Source organism: Ammospiza nelsoni, chromosome 11, assembly GCF_027579445.1.
Source record: "Ammospiza nelsoni isolate bAmmNel1 chromosome 11, bAmmNel1.pri, whole genome shotgun sequence".
Classification (NCBI taxonomy): Eukaryota; Metazoa; Chordata; class Aves; order Passeriformes; family Passerellidae; genus Ammospiza; species Ammospiza nelsoni.
Genome location: NC_080643.1, coordinates 21825450 through 21846859, shown reverse-complemented (window position 1 = coordinate 21846859; position 21410 = coordinate 21825450). Strand labels below are relative to the sequence as shown.

The 21410-nt window shown below is 41.8% G+C and overlaps 1 protein-coding gene across 3 annotated transcripts in view; it reads left to right on the top strand.

Moving 5' to 3' along the window:
* The window catches only part of FAM120A (family with sequence similarity 120 member A), a 47980-nt gene that overhangs the window by 15164 nt on the left and 11406 nt on the right, over nt 1-21410 (top strand). For 2 of the 3 annotated variants that reach the window (XM_059480373.1, XM_059480370.1), the window contains exons 4-13: nt 3407-3535; nt 4007-4103; nt 5162-5262; nt 5554-5837; nt 6563-6650; nt 9898-10122; nt 12355-12529; nt 18126-18375; nt 19103-19217; nt 20770-20979. In XM_059480373.1, the coding sequence (XP_059336356.1) occupies nt 3407-3535; nt 4007-4103; nt 5162-5262; nt 5554-5837; nt 6563-6650; nt 9898-10122; nt 12355-12529; nt 18126-18375; nt 19103-19217; nt 20770-20979 (1674 nt within the window). The remainder of the gene's footprint in view (nt 1-3406; nt 3536-4006; nt 4104-5161; nt 5263-5553; nt 5838-6562; nt 6651-9897; nt 10123-12354; nt 12530-18125; nt 18376-19102; nt 19218-20769; nt 20980-21410) is intronic. The other variant, XM_059480371.1, reaches the window with a different exon arrangement.

Here is a 21410-nt window from a genome sequence, read left to right as displayed (position 1 = left end):
ATTCTCTAGCTGTAGAATTCCTCTAGGTTCCTGTTGGCTCATCCCTACGGCTTGTCAGGGAGTTCTGGATAGCAGCCCAGCCCTCAGGTTGGGAGTGTGCTGGGCTGTCCACAGGTCTCCTGAAGTCTGTATCACATCTTTGGCTTGTGGTTCTGCTCTCTCCTTTGCTTTCTGGCATAATTCATGTTCCTCTTCATATCTTCAGCCTTTTCACTCGCCAATGGTAAAAAGATGTTCCCTGTGTGTTGCCTCACAGCAACCGAATGTTCAAGGTCTCTTTTCTAATGTTTTGAAAATGAAACTGAACCAATTATCTGTTTCCAGCAGGCACAGTAGTAAATGCTGAGGTGTTCCCAGAGCTAGGGAGCTTTTCCCAAGTGTAGCTTAGGTACTTCTACACTGTCCTGATCATCCCATGGAGTTGTGCTTATGTGAGTCTGTTCTCTTCCAAAAAAGCATTTTTGCAAATTTATTTTGTCTAACACAAGACATTTTTATCTTGCTGCTTCTATGTTTGTAATGCTACTCATTTTGACAAACATCCCTATAGAATTCATTGCCTTTCCCCTCTTAGTCTTTTCAGAGTGACTTGTGATTTTTGTCAGTGCTGTCACAAACTGAAGGAGTCCTTTTACAACTAGCAAAGAAACTGGGCTCCTCTCAGGTGTAAGCTCTCCAACCTGATTGCCTGCAGGTGTGGGACCCACCCCCATGTTTGCCTTCCAGAATTGATTTTCTGTGTTGTTGCTTGTCTGAAACGTTTCTCTAGAGGATAAGGGAAAAAAGTAACTTCTAATAAGAAATTGGTAAAACATGCTGCTGCTTTTGCTCTAAAATGCTTTGTGTGACACTGAAGGTAAGTTTGAACCACCAACAAACACATGCTCTGTAACTTCTGCTGCAAGTCTGAATTTTTCCTAGTCCTAGCAGGCAGTAAGACTTAGCTTGTATTTTAATGCACACAGGATTAGAAATATTTGTTATGTTTCAGTAGAAGATCTACAATTTTGGATTTCTGGAGAGTTCTGAAATTAATAGCATGATATTTTATTCTTTAATATCAGGAAAGTACTTTTTATTTCACAATTTTCATTTCAGAATTTTGTGTAGCATTGGTCATGATATTCTTAGTTCTGAGGATGTTCTCACATCTGCACTGGATGTCTTTGTAATAGAAGAAAGTCCAAATATGTGAGATGTCTCTAGGTCTATAAAACATACTTCCGGAAGATCTCACTTCAGCATTTAAGACTGCTCTGGTGAGATCTTGAGGCTGTTTCCAGGCAGCTCAATGGGAGCAGTATGCCAGGTGAGCCCTTGATAGGCCTCACTTGGGCTTCAAACTGGCAGGGCCTTTAGTGCCACAGTGATGTGATGGCAGCTTTGTGTGGTTTATTCAATATTGCCATCGTGGAGAACACATAAATTAACGGGAGATTGCTTACTTCTGTCATCCACTGGATTTCCAAGCAGAGATTGCAGGAACACTCAGGGAGCAGTGCAGGCTTTCTGCAAGGGCTCTGCAGAGAGCACATCCAGCATGACACAGCCATGGAATGATTCAGCTGTTTCAGAGATGGGTAATTGTTACACATAGGAGGAAAATGGGAGGTGTTCAGCAGCTGACTTGGATTACCAGGGAGAAGAAAATCTATTCCTCCTTCTGGCAAAATGTGGGCAAAAGTTCATCACCAATATTTGTGACTCTGAACTTACATGTGAGTGTGATCTATATTTAGTATTGTTGTCTCTATTCACTAGTGTAAGCTTAGATTTTAGTATCTGAGTTAGAAATAATTAGCCTGCCACTGACTACACTAAAAAAACCTGTTCTTAACTGTCCACTTTTCACAAGGGCATGGACTAATAAAACATGAGGGAATGGTCTTAACCTGAAGGGGAGGGCAGGTTTAGGTTTGTTATTGGAAAGAAATTCTTGGCTGTGAGGGTGGGCAGGCCCTGGCACAGGGTGCCCAGAGCAGCTGGGGCTGCCCCTGGATCCCTGGCAGTGCCCAAGGCCAGGCTGGACAGGGCTGGGAGCAGCCTGGGACAGTGGGAGGTGTCCCTGCCATGGCAGGGGTGGAACTGGATGACTAGGGTCCCTTAACCATTCTGTTTCTTGGTTTAATTTAGGCTTCTTAAAGATAGAGCTCATTTCTGGTAGAGAATGGCCAGATATAGAATGTGTATCCTGACATTTGTAAAGAGTAGACATTAGGAGAAGGAAATTAATAAAAATGGGTATCTGGCAAGAATTCCATGGTCTAAATATGAAGAGAGCAGTGTAAGAAATCACATCATAAGTAGATCAGATAAGGGCAGGGAAGAAAATAATCACATATGTTAGACCCCATATAAAATGAAAAGGAGTTGTGGTAAGGGTTTTAAATTTGCAGAGATAAAACTAACAAATTATTAGTCAGAATTTTGCATAAATGTTTCTGACAAGTCTGAATTGCACTATTTTCTAGTAAAGTGTGATCTCTCTGTGTAGAATGCAGTAAAGACTCATAAAGGTTGTTTAAATTTCTTTTGTATCTTAAAAATAGAACTGTTAGTTACCTCTAATAGTAATAGTCACCTCTCAGGTTCTGAATCCCTGAATTTTGCAAACAGATTGAAAGATGTTAAAAGCAAAAACCTAGCTGCTCCTATAGGCCCAAGAAGAGTGCTTCAGAATTGTGCAAAGCTTCCAGCCAGAATTTTTAGAAATTGCTCAGGCTTCCTCTAGAATGTAGGACACATGTTTGGAGACCTCATTCCTGTCTGTGTGAGCCTGTGCAGCGCTTGGGGTGGGAGCAGAAGCTGCTGATAGTCGAGGAGTTCAGATCCATCTGGCAGCCCTGCTCCCTGCCTGGAATTCTGCAGAGGGTCAGGATGGCTCCTTGGCCTGAAGCTTCTGTTCCCCACAGAGGATTACACAGGGCACATAGGAGCAGCCATTCCCATAATCATAAGCCAAGTCATCATTTATTTTCAGGAGTAACCAATTGAATGCTGAGGTGTAAGTCCAGGGTTTCCAATGGGTCTTTTTTATCAATTCTGCTATCACTTTACACTAGGAAAATAAACTGTGTCAAAATATTTCCTGGCATATATATGTGAATGTATGGTGAAGATTATAATGTATGATGAATTAGGTGAAGCATTTTGTGCTGGGGGAAATGTGCAAGTAGAGAGCAGTAAAGGAATCAGCATTGTGGACATTTGTTGTCGGAGCCGGTACTTAACCAGCAGGTTTACATAGAGGTGAGTTGGAATTGTGTGAGTCCCTGTTGAAGGTGACATTTTGAAGCAGAGTGGAAGGCCCAGAAGTAGCTGGTACGTGTGGGCACAGGGCATTGCTGCAGTGCTGCCAGTAGGGCTCAGCTGTGCCCGTTCCCGCTCACGCCGCGTTTGCCCACAGGTACGTGCTCACCAGTTGGTTCTGCCGCCGTGTGACGTGGTGATCAAAGCCGTGGCCGACTACGTCCGCAACATTCAGGACACCTCTGATCTGGATGCCATAGCAAAAGATGTTTTTCAGCATTCGCAGGTAAAGCATGAAGCCAAATGTTGTCTTGTTTTCTTTTTTTAATCAATTTTGCTGTACATTTGTCTTGAAAAATTGCACTTGATAAAATAGTGATTTGATCAGTTGATAATAGGAATCTCTTGATATTTGCAGTGGCTCAGCTGTCCTCATTTCATGTTTCGTGCTTTCTGAGGGTGAAAATACTGCATTCACCCTGTGCTTTAAATTCTTGATAACCAGAGGGGTTTTTAGCCTAGCTGTGTGCACTGCCTTTGAGAATCAGTTGTACATGAAGACTAAATGTTTAAACTTTACCCTTACATGGGTTGATATAAGATTTCTTGTACTGGAGCAGTGCTGCTGCAGCCCTGGAGGGTCCATAGGCATTAATTCTGAGATATGGTACATTATCTACTGTACAGCCCTGTGCTGACCTGCAGGTGACAAACCTGAATGTGCTTGTGACAGATTTTTGTTTTTTTTTTTTTTTAGTCTAGAACAGATGACAAAGTTACTCGGTTTAAGAGAGCAGTTGCTTATTACTCAGCAACTAATAAACCTATGCCATTTCATCCACCACATTACCTAGGTAAGTAATGACAGCAGCCATGCCTTTTGTTTTAACTAAAACCTGGGATAACCCTAAATCAGAAATTATATTGTTGGCAGCATCTTACAAAAACGTTTCTGGCAATTCCCATTGACCTGCAAACATGAGGTTTCAGAAGAAGGTTTTCATAGAATATGTTGTGTTCATGTTCCAGAAGAGAGCAACCTGGATTACTTTTCTTCTTGGCTGTTGCAGCGTCCATTCTGGCATTGGGGCTCTTGAGAGAATGGTGAACAGCTGAAGTCTGGTGTCCACTCCCATTCATGAGTTGCCATTTCTAGTTATTAAAATATATTTACTATTTCTCGCTGGCCTTGCTGGCATGTTTTAGAAATTCCTTTATAGTTTTTTGGTTTTTTTGGTGTAATAACAAACCCGCTCAAATTGCAGCCACACATTGTTGCAGTGTTTCAGATTATTGTCAGGGCTTAAAAATTAAAATGTGTGATCACAGGATTTCCTACTCATGCCCCAGTCTTAACACTAAAATGTCATTTTAGCTGAAATTTTCTAAAAATCTTCAGTTACTATACTAGTAGAGTGACACAGATTTTTCCTGCTCTTGTGGAAGGTGTTGGGGTGTCTTGATTTACTTCCAAAGACATGTATCAAAGGGTTAAGAGGCTACTCTAGGTCAGATATTCAAATGACAAAATGTCAGCATTCTGTATTTGTGTGATGTTGGCAGTGTCTCCATTATGACATGTCTTGGGGTTTATTTTCTTGTAAGCTCCCTTTGATTCCCAGACAAAATAGGAACGTGCAGCAATGAGGGATACAAAGATCTGAAAGAAGGCGAGACACATAAAATACACTTCACAAGCTACAAAGTATTTCTGTTGAAAGGTAGAAATGAATAAAACTGACTTAAAGGCATAGGAGAAAACAGTAGTGCTAACAGAACAAGAATAAATAAACCATAGAAGCAGAAGGACAAACAAGGTAACATTTGTGTCAAATACTGAGTGTTTTCATGAGTGCTTGGGTTTTTTTCTTTTTTTTTTCCTTCTCTTTTCCCCTCCTCTCCTGCAATACAGCAGCCAGACCGAATCAGTTTGGTATGCCTGGGATAGTGCCACCATATGTTCCTTCTCAGATGCTTAACATTCCACAGACCTCACTACAAGCAAAACCTGTGGTGAGTACAGCTTCTGCCCTGCTCCTTGGGGAGAGGTCTGCAGTGCTCAGCAAACTGGAATCCAGGTGGGAAAGGTGGAACCAGCTTTTTCAGTGTGGGCAGTCACTGACTGAATTTTAAACCTGAAACTAAAGTGATGCTACAGCCTCTGGTGGAACAGTTTTTGTGGATGCTCAAGATGGCTGAGTTTTAATGCATACATTTGGAAAAGGCCACTTGATTAAAGAATGTATTTTGTTTTCAAAGCAAAGCCTTAGCTGCCTTCACTCAAGAGAGATCCCTTTGTTTTAGGCCCAGCAGATGTCCAGTCAGGGTGGGGCCCAAGGCCAGGGTCCATACCCATACAGCCTCTCTGAGCCAGCCATCACCTTGGAAACAGGTGGAAAAAGTCTGTCTGAGCAGAACAATTACAGTAACATTCCTCACGAAGGAAAACACACACCATTGTATGAACGGTCTTCTCCAATAAATCCAGCCCAGAGTGGGAGCCCCAATCATGTGGATTCAACCTATTTTCCTGCCTCTTCTACATCTTCGTCCTCTGACAATGATGAAGGCAATGGAGGTGCAGTGAAGTAAGTTTCTCATGTGGATATTCACTTACTCAGCTTCTGTTAAAATGAATTTACTTTCAAAATAGTTTACCTGTATCCTGAAAGTAAGAATCATAGAATTAATCATTGAATACCCTGAGCTGAAAGGAGCCCACAAGTGTCATTGCAGAAATCTGCAAATCAGTGATGTGACAGACCTTAAAAAGATAGTTTTGGGTCACTGTGACTGCGGACTGTGCATTGTTCAATCTCATCGCTTTGTTCCTTAAGCAGGAAGCCAAAACCAAAAAGTGTTGGGTGTTTTTCCTCTTCTGCCCTTAGGTTTTATTGAGAGAGCGAGGTTTTGGTAAATGTCGTAAACCCTTCCAGTCCTTTCCTTTACTTTGTATAAAAATATTCCATCTTCACAGCAGAAGTCATTAAAATTTCAGAAGCTATAATCTACAGAACTTCACTGAACTTGTACTGTTTACACATCCTAAATTTGAGCATAAAATGAAAAGGAGTTGTGGTAAGGGTTTTAAATTTGCAAAGATAAAACTAACAAAGTATTAGTCAGAATTTTGCATAAATGTTTCTGACAAGTCTGAAGTTCCAAGACTCCTGCAAATGGACATTTTTAATAGAAAGCATCCCTTAAAATCAGAATATCTTGCCCAAAATTCCAGTCACAGACACCAAGGATTTACTTCACTATCTCTCAAACTGCATTTTAGCATGATGTTTTTCTTTCTGTTGTCCTTCAGCCATGTCAGTGGGAACAAAATAGGCTGGGAAAAGCCAGGAACCCAGTCAGAAGGTCAAACACGTGGAGAGCTGGGAGACCAAACAAAGGTATTTCCTTAAATTCACATTTTATTACTTTGTGTTAAAACTTTCCGGCAGACTTGGAGGAGGATTTTCAGTATTGATCCACAGTATTTAGTGCAAACCTTTATGCTTTGTTAGTTACAGAACAACAGCTTTGGAATACAGGAGCAAGTTTTCCAAGGACACTGTAGCATATGCGTAAATACAAACATGAAATAGGATGTTTTAGAAAATGCTAGATACAAATCAGGAACAAATCAATAACTTTGTTTGGCCCTTAGCCAACAATCTCACCCTCAGATGTTGCTTTCTGGGCTTCCAGTAGTGCATGTTGGAATTTTAGGAAGGAGTGTGGCAGTCTGAGTGTCCATGGAGTCAGAGTCCATGTCTGTAAGCCACAGTGGAGCAAGCACAGCTCTGACACAGTCAGTGCTAGCCACAGGCACTGCAGGTGCATTAGCACTCAGCTGAGGAATTAAAGGTCCTTTATAATTGCATGGTAGGAATTTCACATAATACTTGTAAAGTAGCTCCATGGGGCCAGTTAGTGTTGCTGTTTAACTCAGTAAAGATGGGCTAGATAGCCCTTGATAAAGATTTATCATTATTAAATTGGAGATTTCAAACCACGTTCAAATCAAGAACATGATGATCTCTATTCCAAGTTTGATCAGTGTTTGGAAAGAACATTCAGAGCATTTGCACTTAATATCTGTGTCTTAATGGTAGAGCTGTACACCAACTTAACTCTGTCAAAAAACCCTGATCTTGAGTTAGTTACACTGTGAGCAAGCAGAACATTTTCCCTGTACTTTGGGCACAGGAATTCCAGTAAACTTGGGCTTTTGTGCTTAAAATATCAAGTGGATGATTTCATCCATCAGCAGTTATTATTTCTGCAGACCGTAGCTGTGTCTGCCTGGGATTAGTCACTGTATGCAAATGCTAATTTGACCTATTACATTCCTTTCTCCTCTGCTGGGCTGGGCCCTGTGTGCAGCCCTGTGGCTCTCCCAGCCCCAAGCATCCTTTCACAGAGACAGTCCCTACACTGAGCCAGAGATGAACCAGCACTCACTGAACTTTCCAGGAGATGTATGAACAGGCTGACTTAAATGTATACAGTTTAATGTAGTAATGCTCCTGAGCTTTATGCCTGTTTGTTTTTGATTATCAAACCACTTTGTCAGCCCTCAGTAGCTGGAGAAGGCAGAAGTGTCTTTTGAGCACAAAAGGAAGGATTGTGAGTACATTTTGTAAATGAACTCATTTCCTGGAGAGGTGAAACAATAATGATAGAGAAAAGAGGTAGTACTTCCTTAAGAAGTTGCCCAGAGAAGCTGCCCCATCCCTGGAAGTGTCCAAGGCCAGGTTGGACACTGGGCCCAGAGCAGCCCAGAGCAGCCTGAGATAGTGGAAGGTGTTCCTGGCCATGGCAGGGGTGGAACAAGATGGTCTCAAAGGTCCCTTCCAGTCTGTGATTCTATGAAGATTTCAAGTGAGTGAGCTATGTGATTTTCTGAAGTGCTGAAAATCCAGCATGGGTCAGGCAGGTAGCAGCAGTGTTGACACTCCTTTCACTTGACTTAAATGTCAAAATTAAATGTCAAAAACCAGTTATCTCACAGTGTGAATTCTACATGACAAAGATAAGCTCCTCTCATTTGGCTGGAGGCATATTTCTAAAGAAAAGAATCACCCTTTAACTGTGGTGTTTCTTCAGCTTAGGTGTTGGAATATTGCTGGAGCAGATGCAGAAGGAGCCTGGGTACTGTAGTCAGGGAAAGCATTGCTGTCATGTGAGGGTTTTGTTTTCTTCCCTGTGTGCCCCCAGTAATTGATAGTTCTGTAAACTTCTCGTGGTTCAGAATTGCTGACTTAGACTTGTTGGGGTAGTAGAAGACAGGGGAAAATTCTTTAACCTGACATGGATATAGTTAATACTATAACACAGATTTAATAAAACTGTTATAAAAGCATTTGTTATTAAGCATATTGTTTTGGAAACGTTCTGGTTTACAGGTTTTAACCAATTCATCTCTATATTTTCATTTTTATAACTCAAATGAAGTCTATATTACCAACTAAAATACAATCTTTCAGTAACATCCTCTTTGATTGTGTGATTAAAACATCATCTGAAAAGAAGGTTGCCCTTTGATATTTTACTAGAGCCTGTTTTTACTACCTACAGTTTTCTGTAGAAGACTTTTGAAAGTTGTGTGGGGTTTTTTATTGTTTGATTTAGGTTTGAATTTTTTGTGGGTCTGAGGAGAACCACCTGAGTTTGTTTGGGCCTATTTTTTATGTTACATGTTCTGTGGGATTTCATGCTTTGGCCATTTCCATTTCAGCCTTGCTTTTCAAGTCTTAGGAAGCATGTGAACTTCTTTACTGATACCATGAAAATACTCATACATGATGTATCATTAAGTGGTGAAATTTTGCTCTCAAAAGTTTTTACTGTCACTATGATAATTGATAATGCATGAAGCTAACAGGAACTCTTAAGCTAAAACCAGCTTTTGGTTTTGAAGACCAGGATTTTCAGGAATGAACTGCAAATTTTTTTTGTTGTATCTGTGAGAAATCAACATAAAGGTTGGAAGGTTTACAGTATATTTTTGTGCATTGTATTTTTCCCATAAGTTTATAAACTGCATTTCTAGAACTGGAATAGAATGCCACTTTAGTTTTCCAGTCAGAAAACTTCAGCATTTTCTCTTACAATCTTCTCAAAGAGCTTTTATGTTAACAAAAACCCTAACAGCCAAAAAACTCAACAGCATTTACCAGGTTTTGAGTTTGGACACTATGTATTTTACATGTTATTTAATTGAACCATGAAATTTCCCCTGTTTTGAGTGGAATTGCAAGCTGAGAAGGCCTATGTTTATGGAAATCTAGATAAATTACAGACTATGTGACTCTCAATTAACACATGGAGTTGGGAGTCCATTAGTTCACTTCTGCATTAGGCAGTTAAAATTTTTAGAAAACAGTAATTTTTGCTGCTGTTAATGAATTAAAAGCTTTATCATAATATTTATTTTCTTAGTAATTTGGTTCTACTAGCAAACAATGGCGGAAGGTTTCCTGAAAACCTTGCAGCCAGCTTTGGATAATACATTCTGCACGCTGCCACAGTGTGATGTGAGGATGTACTGTTTTCATTAGGGGTGAGGGAGGAAGTTTGCTGTTTCTCTTGGTTGATCTCCTGTTGTGTTTCTGGACACATCCAAAGCACTTTATTTTGTGTGTTCTGTTACAGGCAGAAGGTTCCTCTAGTGCTTCTTCAGGAAGTCAGGCAGCTGATGTCAAAGGGAATCAAAGCAGTAATCCACAAATCCCATGCCTGCTGTCTATGCCCACCAGAAACCACATGGATATTACCACCCCTCCATTACCTCCGGTAGCACCTGAAGTATTACGAGTGGCAGAGCACAGGCACAAGAAGGGGTTAATGTATCCCTACATCTTTCATGTCCTAACCAAGGTATGACATTTTAAAATGAGCTACTGTGAGAAAATGATTCTGTGAAGATAATTGCCCTGGCATTTCTGGCTAGAGTATCAGATTTTAACCTCCTTTTAATGCTCTAACTTCTGGTCACTTTTTAGTTGTTTGAACCTGTTTCCCCCCTGTTTTCTAAGCACTGATATGGTACATTGTACCAGTAAATATGAGATGGCTATAATTAGAAGTGTTTACTTAGAAAATTATTTTTCCCAACTATTTGCAGTTATTTGTATGTCTCTCTATGCATGGGTGTATATGTCTACGTGCGTGTGTTTATGCAGAGTCCATTTCCATCTAAAAATTCCTGCATATGTGCTTTGGTGTCTGTGCCAAGTCTTCTCTATTTTCAGTATTCAGAAGTACTGAGATTGTTTTCTCTCCCAGTCTGATCCCTTCCATTACTGGTAGCTGGCCCCTAGAGACCCACAACGGTTCTAAGAAATCCCTTTTGTATCAGCAGCTAGCAAAATGCCACTGTCCCCATGCCTGTTAACTTTTATTCACCTTAAAAATCCTCTTCAGGACAATGAGGACCACAGGCAGATCTGAAATCCATCAAACTAAAAGTTACTGCATCAGGGTTGAGGTTTGGATTTCCTGTTTCCCATTTGTTGATACCATAGCTCGTTTTGCTGTCGTGTTCTTACACTTTTTGGTCAAAGACAAGTGAAGAAGAATCAGAAGGTCTGTGAGGACCATTGATGCCAGTTCTGTTTCACACTTTGCATAGCCAAATATTCTTAGCATGTTTAAATGCTACTTGATGTTTAATCACCGAATCATTTAGGTTAGAAAAGATCTTCAAGACCATTGAGTAAGATTATCTTGATCTTCAAGATAAACTGTTAACCCAGCACTGCCAAGGCCACCACTGAGCCATGCCCCCACGTGCTGCATCTGCGTGGCTTTTAAATCCTCCATGGATGGGGACTCCCCTGCTGCCTGAAGCCACTTCCTTTGTCCTGGAAACAGAGCCTGCCCCTGCTGGCTGTGCTCTCCTGTCAGGGAGCTGTGCAGAGCAAGCAGGTCCCTCCTGAGGCTGAGCCCCTTCCCAGCTCCGTTCCCTTCTCTGGACACACTCCAGCCCCTGCAGCTCTTTCTTGTTGTGAGGGGCTCAAAACTGACCCCAGCATGTCCAGCACAGGGGATGGGCACTGCCCTGGCCCTGCTGCCACACCAGTGCTGAGCAGCCCAAGGTGCCCTGGTCCTTCTAACCCACCTGGGCTCCTGTTCAGCCACTGCCACAGCACCCCCGGGGCCTTTCCTGCCCCTCTGGCTCAGCCTGGAGCTGCTGGAGGTCTCTGTGACTCTAGTGCAGAACTCTTGAACCTTGTGGTGGGAGAGACCTTTGACACATAACCTTACATCTAAGGTAATGTTGTCCAGTTAAACCTGACAATATCCTAATGTAACCACTTCAAGGTGTCACCTTCAGAATTCATTACTGGGATAGTTTAAATAGGGTTTTTTTAAGAGAAAGTAGCACAACGGAGTGTTTTCTTGTCATTGTTAAAAATAAAGGTTGATTTTTGGGGACAGTGCAGTCAGTCATTTTCCAAGAATATCTTAACATGTTTGGATGTGCAGTTATAGAAAACAGTGTTGCTGTTTTGAGGGAAAATGTTGGAAGGTTCTTTCATGCTTTTTTTTTCTTAAAAGGTATAAATGTTAAATTTTTACATACATGTAGAAACCTAGCCTTATTGTAGTAATTCAAACCTAGCCTTATTGTAGCAATTCCCAGGTAGGTGGTTTTTGTCCACGTGTGCTCATGCATTTTTTTCTTACAGTGAGTCCCCAATAGTGTTTCAAATCCTGCAGCAAAAAGTCAGACTGGTGCTTTTAGACCACATGAGTATTTTTTAAGATAACTGCCTGAAATCTAGATCAGCTTCAAATGTGCTTTGGCTGTCTAAAAGCACTTTGCTCTATTTCCATGTGTGCTGTTTTTCCAAGTGCCTGTATTAAAAGAGCAATATTTAGTTAATCCTCACATGTCTAGACCAATATATGTGTGGTGGAGAAGGAAAAGAGGAAAGCAACAGAACCTGGAGGAAATGAAGCAGGCTGGGTTAATCCTTCCCTGAGATCCACATTTGTCTTGACTAGCTGGATGTGTATTAGGGTTGGATTGGGTTGCTGTGCATACCTGAATGCTTCTTGTTCACTGTAACATGTCATCTTTCTCTGCTTTCTTTCATGCCAAAGGGTGAAATCAAAATCGCCGTTTCTATAGAAGATGAAGCCAACAAAGACTTGCCTCCTGCTGCTCTCCTGTATAGGCCAGTGCGTCAGTATGTTTACGGAGTCCTGTTTAGTTTGGCAGAAAGCAGAAAGAAAACTGAAAGGCTTGCTTTTAGAAAGAACAGACTTCCACCAGAGTGTACGTACTGCACAACCCATGCTTTATTCCTCTTCCCTTTGCTGTGGTTTCAGAGCCACTTGTACCATGGTGTGAATGGAAATTGTTGCTAAGATCCCCTCAAGGTAGCTGAAGCCAGAGGAATTTCATGCCTGTTGGATGCTGTGGATAAGAGAAAAAGATGTTGCTACTTTGAAATTTTATTTCCTATCATAGTTTAAGAGTTATAAATGTTGCTATTTCTAAGCAAGCTCTGAAGCTTTGTTTTGAACCTTTGCTTAAGCTGCTGCCAGACCTGCAATGAGTGATGTCAGCTTGTGATGTCATTTCTGTGTATGGCAGAACTGGATTTTAGGAAACTTCTATTCTCTGCACATGTACAAATCTGCCTGCTTTTTTCAAAAATCAGAGGTGCACAGGTTAACTTGCCCTGGCTTCCCAAATGTGTCCCTGAAGGTACCTCAGGGAACTTTGCAAGTATCATGTGTCCTTCAGGTATTGGCATACAAAAACCTAGTTTAATTAAATGCCACAGAAATCAGGGTGTAATGTAACCAAAGGTAGCCCTGGGTGAGGACAGACTAGACTTCTGCAAACAGCCTTGTCAAAAGATCCTTTGATTTGTTCAGAGATACAGATGTTAATCTTCTCATTAATCTGAAAGTTGTCTTTTAAGTCTTCAGTTTCCAGGAATTACTGTCATTTCAGTCCTCGTTCTAGAGTGTTTTTGTTATAATGAATGCATACAAGGAAATGACTGAACTTTGCAGCAGCAGCTTATAAAGGTTACAGGAATGCTGAAGCATTCAGTGCAAGGCAGCAGCAGCACAAGTATTTAAATGTGGGAGTCTCCTGTCACTATGATAAATTTAAGAATCAGATATTCAGAATGTATGAAATCATCATTCACAGGCTTCATGTGTAAAAGGATAAAAATAACTGTCAGTTGTAAACTTTATGTTCATTCCCTGCCCTCTGCGCTTTCCATTTGTGATTGAGAATGTTTTTGTACATTTGTAGTGACGATGGTAATCTCCCAATGATGTTTGAAAAGCTGTTTATCTTTGCCAGTTACTTTGTGGGAATCAGTATTTACTATTACAGTATTTAGTATTACTGCTTGAATAATACCTCAGCACACCTACTCACAAACTTTACTTCTTAAGACTCACACAACTTGGTGATATTTTGGGTTACAAGGTCATTTCAGGATTAAAACACTGATTTTATTTGCAGTCATTGTGTATCCTCATGAGAATTCTGTCCTGAAAAGCGTACCAGAACTGTCTTTTGGTGAAGTGGCTGAGTGCTGGAGGTGTGCTGGAGGCCTGCTTCAGGTTAATCTCATAAACCTAGAATGTTCTCTGTAGGCTACTGGGGAAGCCTATATAATCTCTATTTTCTCTCCATTTATCCTGCTTTCCAGAGTTTACCTCTGGAGGGTAAGCACACTGCTGCTGACTTAGTTTAGTTACAAGAGCTCTGGCAAATCTTGCTGCAGGATGCATTCAGCTACTGACCTACTTCTAGCTTAGGACTGACCAAGCTCTTAAAAAAGCAGAAGCCGATTTGAGCATATGCCCAAAAGTTCCTTGCTTGGCTGCAAAGCTGGCAGTGCCAGTAAAGATGGATTTGGGCTGCTGTGCAGGTGTGGGGTGTGAAGGGGCTCTGGTGCAGGAGTGCCTTTATTTTGGTTGGCTCTCTTACAAGGCTTGGGCGGTCTGTGCGAGACATAAGGAGAGAACAGTGTCTGAAGCACTGATTAGCCTTCTCTAACTTTTTTGAGCACCCAGACTATAATGAACTGGTGATGCTCATTCACCTCCAGTGTCTACATTATTTTGCTGCTCTCAGAAATGAGTATGTTATGAAATGCTGTAATGAAGACAATTAAAAGAAAATCTAGGTACTAAGATATGTTAAGAGAATCAATAAATTAGTTTCTGAAGAAATGGAAATGATCCTTAAGATTTATGTAGAGAGGTAATGAATATTAATATCTAAAATCTTGTCATCTTTGTTGTACTAACCAAACACTGGCAACTTAATAATAGTTCCTGAATAATTGGCAAGGATATTGTACATGAGGGTTATGGGAAGCTGGGAAAAATGCATAATAAACTGACACATCAGGATTACTACTAAATATGTAGATGGCAAGATAATGGATCTATCATGAAATGGATGGCTTCTTGACTTTTAAATCATTATTTTTTGTATGAAGTTTAAAAGCCAATAAGAAACAACAGTCAGTGGGGTTCTTCAGTGATCAGTGTCTGTGTACATGGCCTCATCTGTGCTCTCAGAGGACAGGAGCTGCTGGGTCACAGAGTGCCTCATTGTGTTTGGCTGCCAAGGGCGCGGTGCTGTCCGTGCTGCCCTTCCCTCCAGGGGGTGGAAACCAAGGCTCTCCCTTGCTCTGCTTGTCAAGCCCTGCACCAGGTTATTGCCGTGTCCTGATAAATCCATGTGTGTAGTGAAACCATCTGCTCTCTCTGCTCGGTGCAAGGCATGCTTGCACAAGCTGGCAGAGCTCCTGCTTGGATCCCAGGGTTTGTTACTTTGAGCCCAGCCCCAGGTGACCTGCTGTTCCCATCACGCATGTACTCAGCCAAGAGGAAAGCCGTGTCTCTTGGGCAGTAGCCCTCGTGCAAAATCAAGTGTGCTGAGCTCAAGCTGTGCTGTCAGGAAGGATTGTAAGGTTAAAAATCACAGTAAATGAATAAGACCAGACCCTGGAGCTGTGCTTGGCAACCAGAGCTCTGCTGAGGTGCTATGGCTGGTGCCTTCAGAGTCTGTAATGGCACTCAGGTGTTCATTAAGCAGGTTACTGTTGTGCAGGTTGATGCTGACCCTCTGCTTGGATTAGCCTCAGCATGTCATGAGGACACTGTTGAAAGCAGAGGTCCATAGATTGTGTGGTGCCTTAGGCCTCAGTGAGCATTCAAACGTGCTGATGAGCAGTAGGATGAGGTTTGGTATGCAAACAGTGTAATGTACACCATGGTAATGGGGCTGAACATGCTGATCAAGTAGTAGTCTATGTAGCTTTCAGGGTAGGCACTGCCCATGTCTCAGTGGAAGTCTCCATACGTGATTCTGTCAGCTGAGGATGCAGGGGGTTTGGCAGCAGTCTCAGTGGAGATTTTTCAAAGGTTTAAGGAACGCCCTGGAAAAATTAGTGGATATGGACAACTACTGGATCCATCTGTTAGGTTAAGTGCTAATTTTTGGTGGACAGTGCTAGAGTTGCTTGTTAGTGGATTCAGCTGCAATTCCTCATCCCCATCACTCAGAGAGGAAACTCTATTCCAGCCCACTAGATTGACCTTTGTGTTAAACCTTTCCACAAGAAGCATGGTTACCTGCACCCAGCTGTGGGTCCTCAGCACAGGGCATGCATCTGCAGGAGCAAGTCCAGAGAAGGCTATGAAGGTGTTTTGAGGGCTGGAACACTGCTGCTGTGGAGACACTCTGGGAGGACTCTTTAGCCTGGAGAAGACAAGGCTTCAGAGAGAATTGGAGCCCTTTCCAGTACCTAAAGGGACTCCAAGAGAGCTGCAGGTGGACTTGGGACAAGGGCTTGGAGTGACAGGACAAGGGGAATTGCTTCCTGAGGGCAATTATGGAATATTGGGAAGAAATTCTTCCTTGTGAGAGTGGTGAGGCCCCAGCACAGGTCATCCTGCCACAGTGGGGGATGGAACAAGGTGGGCTTTAAGGTCTGTTCCCACTCTAGCCATTCTAGTGATCTTGTATATTATTATTTAACACAACATAGAAAGCAGTGTGCATCTCTAGTGTAACCTTTGTAGCATGTGGCTGAATGAAAGGCTGAGGTATTCTTCCTGTGACCTTCTTGTCACAAGGCTGTGGAAGTTTTCATCCACAGATTAAAAACTTTGAACCGTATTTGAATGTTGAAACGTAAGGTAGAAAACATAGACATAAAACATTCTGTTCTTATAAGCTTAAGAAGTGTGTTCAGTATAAGTGAAAGAAACACTGGGAAAACACTGGTGGTGTGTACAGCTTTGCTTCTGATATCTAAAGCAATTACAGAACAGTTTGAAAGCAGACATAAAAGACATACTTTTATTTGTATTTGCTGTTCTGGGCCTAAGCAAGCAGAGAAACCCAGAGAGATGAGCTGTGCACTAGGGCAGGGTAGCTCGGCTGGCTGTTAGAGCCCATCTTTAGAGTGTGGGGGTGCATAAAACCTGGAAGCAACCAAAATAGAACATGATTTTATAGTGAGGTGACCAACTAAATATGTCAGTGTTTATTTGCGTTGCTGTGCGTGGTTTTGTAAAACTGCCCTGAGCTCTGTGAAGAGTAACTGTAATGCTAGGCTGGGTTTGTTCATGAAAAGCAGGAGAGCTCTTTGGGGTGTTCTGGAGCTTTGCTCTGTAATCCTGACCATCACCTCTGCTGTGGTTTGCCTGCCCTTGGCTATAGAATCACATATTAGGTTGCTGCCCCATTGCTTTGTAGCCGTCAGGCCTGTGCTGGCACCAGTGGGATGTATTCCCCAGGCTGTATCCAGTGGATTTCCAGCAGAGTGAACAGGTCTGGGCTCCCTCAGGGAATCCCCCTGGGCTGTAACCTGAACCTGCACTAACAAGTTCCTTGAACCTTTCCACACTGCATAACTGGCTCAGAGGTGGCAGGGTGCAGGCACACTGTGAACTGTGTCAGGCTCGGGTTGCTTCAAGGCCAAAGGTATAGTGTCTCAGCCTTGACTTGAACTTGTCTTCTGTTCTGGTTGTCTTCAAATAGAGGAATGGAGATGATTTAGTAGCAATGTAGAGTGAACTATCTTCGTGCTGATGCAGATGAGAGGGAGATTAGGCACAAAACCACTAACCTCTTCATAGAAAGCAGTGCAATAAATGGGAAGGCTTAATATAAAGTAGTGTTTTGTAAAATGTTTAGGGAGAACTCCGCACTTGCCTATATTTGAGATCTCATTCCATTGCGGTAGCTGAACAGCTGCAGACAAGTATAATAATACCAGGTTTAAATATGATTCAAATAGAATCACTATGATCGTATTGTTCTTAAAAGACCACCTCTGGAATAGGTTTCTGATCATACACAAGTGTTGTCAAATGTGACAGTATGACCACAGACAGATATGACACAGATATTTAAGGAGAAAATTGCACTTTTAAGTTAAAATCATAGAATGGTTAAGATTGGAAGGGACCTTAAGCACCATCCATTTCCAATCCTGCTATGGGCAGAAGCACATTCCAGTAGACCAGGTTTCTTTCAAGCCCTGTCCACCCTGGCATCGAACACTTCCAGGGGAAGTTGTGCTGTTTGTTTTAGAAAAATGTGTGTATTCCCTCTATGTTGTATATTCATTTGAAAATATTAGCATGACATTCCTAGTGTATGCATGTCTGTATACACCTCATTTGTAAGTGATCACAATTAAAAGTATTTCATGCAGGGTTTAAATTACCTGTTTGGCAGTGTAATCCAGCACACTACTGCAGTCTTGAAGTGATGCTTTTTCAATCAAAATCTCTTGCATGTGAAGGTTGAAATAAATGCTGGAATATGAAATACTAAGTCAGGCTGATTTCTTTCTGTCGTTGCCATCCTGCAGTTTCACCGGTGATAATTAAGGAATGGGCTGCTTACAAAGGCAAATCTCCTCAGACCCCTGAGCTGGTGGAAGCCCTCGCCTTCAGGGAGTGGACCTGCCCAAACCTGAAGAAGCTGTGGCTGGGCAAAGCTGTGGAAGACAAGAACCGACGTATGAGGGCGTTCCTGGCCTGTATGCGATCAGACACACCAGCAATGCTCAACCCAACTAATGTGCCCACTCATCTTATGGTGCTCTGCTGTGTGCTGAGGTTAGTGTCACCTCCAGGGCCATCAGAACCGGAGTAAGGTTTTACTCTGGGATCTCTAGAAAGTGCTAATTCATATTTGCAGCCTCACTGGGGGAGGGAGTTTGGTTGTAGAAAAGCATGTGTGTAGTTCTTTATCAGTCTCTAAAGGATTGAGGGGAAGATAAAAAAGGTCTTGTGTTGCAAAGAGGTTTTATCATTTGAATTAGTTTTACCTTAGTGTACTCAAGACTTCAGCTCGGTAAAAATAAAAAACTTTTGGGGCCTCAGAGGGTTCTGTGGGTAAAGTTGCACAACAAAAGCTTCCAGATTTCCAAAGAAAAAGTCATAAGTTCCAAAATCCTGAACTATTAAATTTTCACATTGAAAATTGACAGAGGAATTGGGAGATGCTTACATTTGGGGTAATTATTTAAGACAATTAGCTTATAGTTCTTTCAGAATCCAAGGTAAGCATCTTAAACATGGTAAAATTTAAGCCATTTTTGAGAATGATAAATGTAAATTTGTCTTTGGTTCTATTGAACCTCATCATGCCTTTTGAGCACTGTTTCTCCTTATAGGCTACTTGGTATGCAAAATCAGTGGTATCTTAGAGCTGCTCTTTTCCGTGCCCAGCATGTTTCTGTGCTGTGCCATGTCCCTGTGTGTGTACCCTGTGTGTGTGCCCTGGTGGTTTGTGCTGTGGCCGCCCCGGCCGGGGCACTGACGGGGCCGTGCTTCCCTCCAGGTACATGGTACAGTGGCCGGGGGTGCGCATTCTGCGCCGCCAGGAACTCGATGCTTTCCTTGCCCAAGCGTTGTCTCCAAAGCTCTATGAACCTGACCAGCTTCAGGAACTCAAGGTAATTCTTAACTAGGACTTAGATAATTGAGGAGATTTGTTTGCAGCTGATGCAGGAATTAACTGTAGTGGCTGATCTGTAGGTGCCTCACTAAAAGCCTGTACTTTCCAAAATATTAGTCATAGCAGCTTAAAGTGTTGCAGAGATGGCTGCAATGGTCTGCAATGTCCATTTTCCAAACACAACACAATGCATCAAAATCACAGTGTGGGTTGGGTTGGGAGAGACCTTAAATAAGGCCCACCTCATTCCACTCCCTGACATGGGCAGGGACACCTTCCACTATCCCAAGTTGCTCCAAGCCCCATCTAACCTGGCGTGGAACACTTCCAGAGATGTTGAGCCCATAGCCTAAATGACATCTAGGTGTATAGATTTTGGCAAAGGTATCTATTGTAGAGTCACCAAGTCTCACTTCTCTCTTAAGATCTGATGCATAGGGAAAGAAACTCCAGTGTGAAAATCACTGTTCTTAGAGACCTAAGAAAGGAATTCCCAGAGAAAATATTCTTGCCATTCCAACACAAACCAAAAGGCCACTAATAGCAGATAATGTTTTGATTTAGTAGTGTTTTTTAAAATTTTTCAATCATACATAAAGTAATGTGGATTATTTCCATAAGATATATTGGTTAGCTGGAAGATGCAGTAATTCCCTCAGGGTTGTTACTGTCCTCACAGGAAGCAGTTTGTGAAGTCAGACGTAAAGAGCAGTTGAAATTGATTGAACCCAGCCATGTATCTGCAAAATGAGCAGTAGAGTCTTTGGGCTCTTAAAGGTTGCTTATGCATAAGGAAGGTGGTAATGGAGTTTAATTTTAAAATTTAATACCAAGGTCTTGAAAATGTTCCCAAGCAAGGGCTGATATTTTGGGAAGTATTTCAGAGAACACCAGGAGTGATATTTTCTTATGCTAGAGCTAAAAATACACTTGCTGCAAGCAAATCCTTTTTGCTTTGACCACTGCCTATTATTCACTGTTTAGTTCTACCTTAGTGTCCCTATCCTACATCCTAAATAAAGCTGTTGTGTGCATACACACTACTTTTTTATTAAGATATCTTAAAGTGTTCTTAAAGCAAAATCTTGAATCAAACTAATAGAAAATCCATTATAAAGGAGTTGAGAAAGAAATGTGTTACATGGGAAGAAAAATGGAATTTTGCGTTGAGCTCATCCCTGAGATGTTCTGCCACACGTCTAAGAAGCACTTAATTATTTGGAATAAAATTTTCAATTAAGTTTTCTAATGCTAATTTCCTGTAAGTGTCTTTAGAAATAGTTTCCTGCACTTTGTGTTGAGAAAATAGGGGTTTGTGTTTATCTCTGGTCTCCAGAGCAGGTGGATGGGACAACAGCTTTTCTGAAGATGGCAGCTCTGCATGCACAAGTGTGAGGTTCTGGTGCATTCTTCTGCTCAAACCTGTGAAAGTCTGGATGACCTTTTAAAATCCCTCCGTTTGCAAGAGTTTTGAAAAGAATGTAACTATTGGAATAACTTTGAATTATATCTCACTGCGATCTTACCGTATTTACTCTGGTTTTAAACAGATTGAGAATCTGGATCCCCGTGGAATCCAGCTGTCTGCTCTCTTTATGAGCGGTGTGGACATGGCTCTTTTTGCCAACGACGCCTGCGGACAGCCCATTCCATGGGAGCACTGCTGTCCCTGGATGTATTTTGATGGGAAATTATTCCAGACCAAGCTCATCAAAGCAAGCCGGGAGAAAGTTCCGCTCATCGACCTCTGTGATGGTCAGGTGTGTAGTTGGCAGGGTGATGGAGTGTCCCATGTGTGCACAAGGGTTCCATGGCCTGGCTTGTCATTTACCACATATGTCACCTCTGCTTTGAAAGGCAAATATGAGGGGAATGGCTAATGGGTGGGTTTTGCTGTTTAGTTCCTTATTTCTTGATGAGTAGGATGGCTTTTGGGTAGATTTGGAAGAAGAGGCATCAAGTTGAATTTGATTTTTTTTTTCTCTCTGAAAACGGAAACACTGATATGATGAATGGCCAAGTTGGAAACTCTGCTCATTTGTTCAAGTCCCACCTTTTTGGGTCAGACTGTCCAAAATACTAAACTGCACTGGGTTTGTAGTAAAGAAAATTGGTGTTTTCTAACTGACTTGACAGATTGTAAAGTCATTCCTGGGGTCCTCAGCTCAAAATCTTTTCACATTTCTTACAA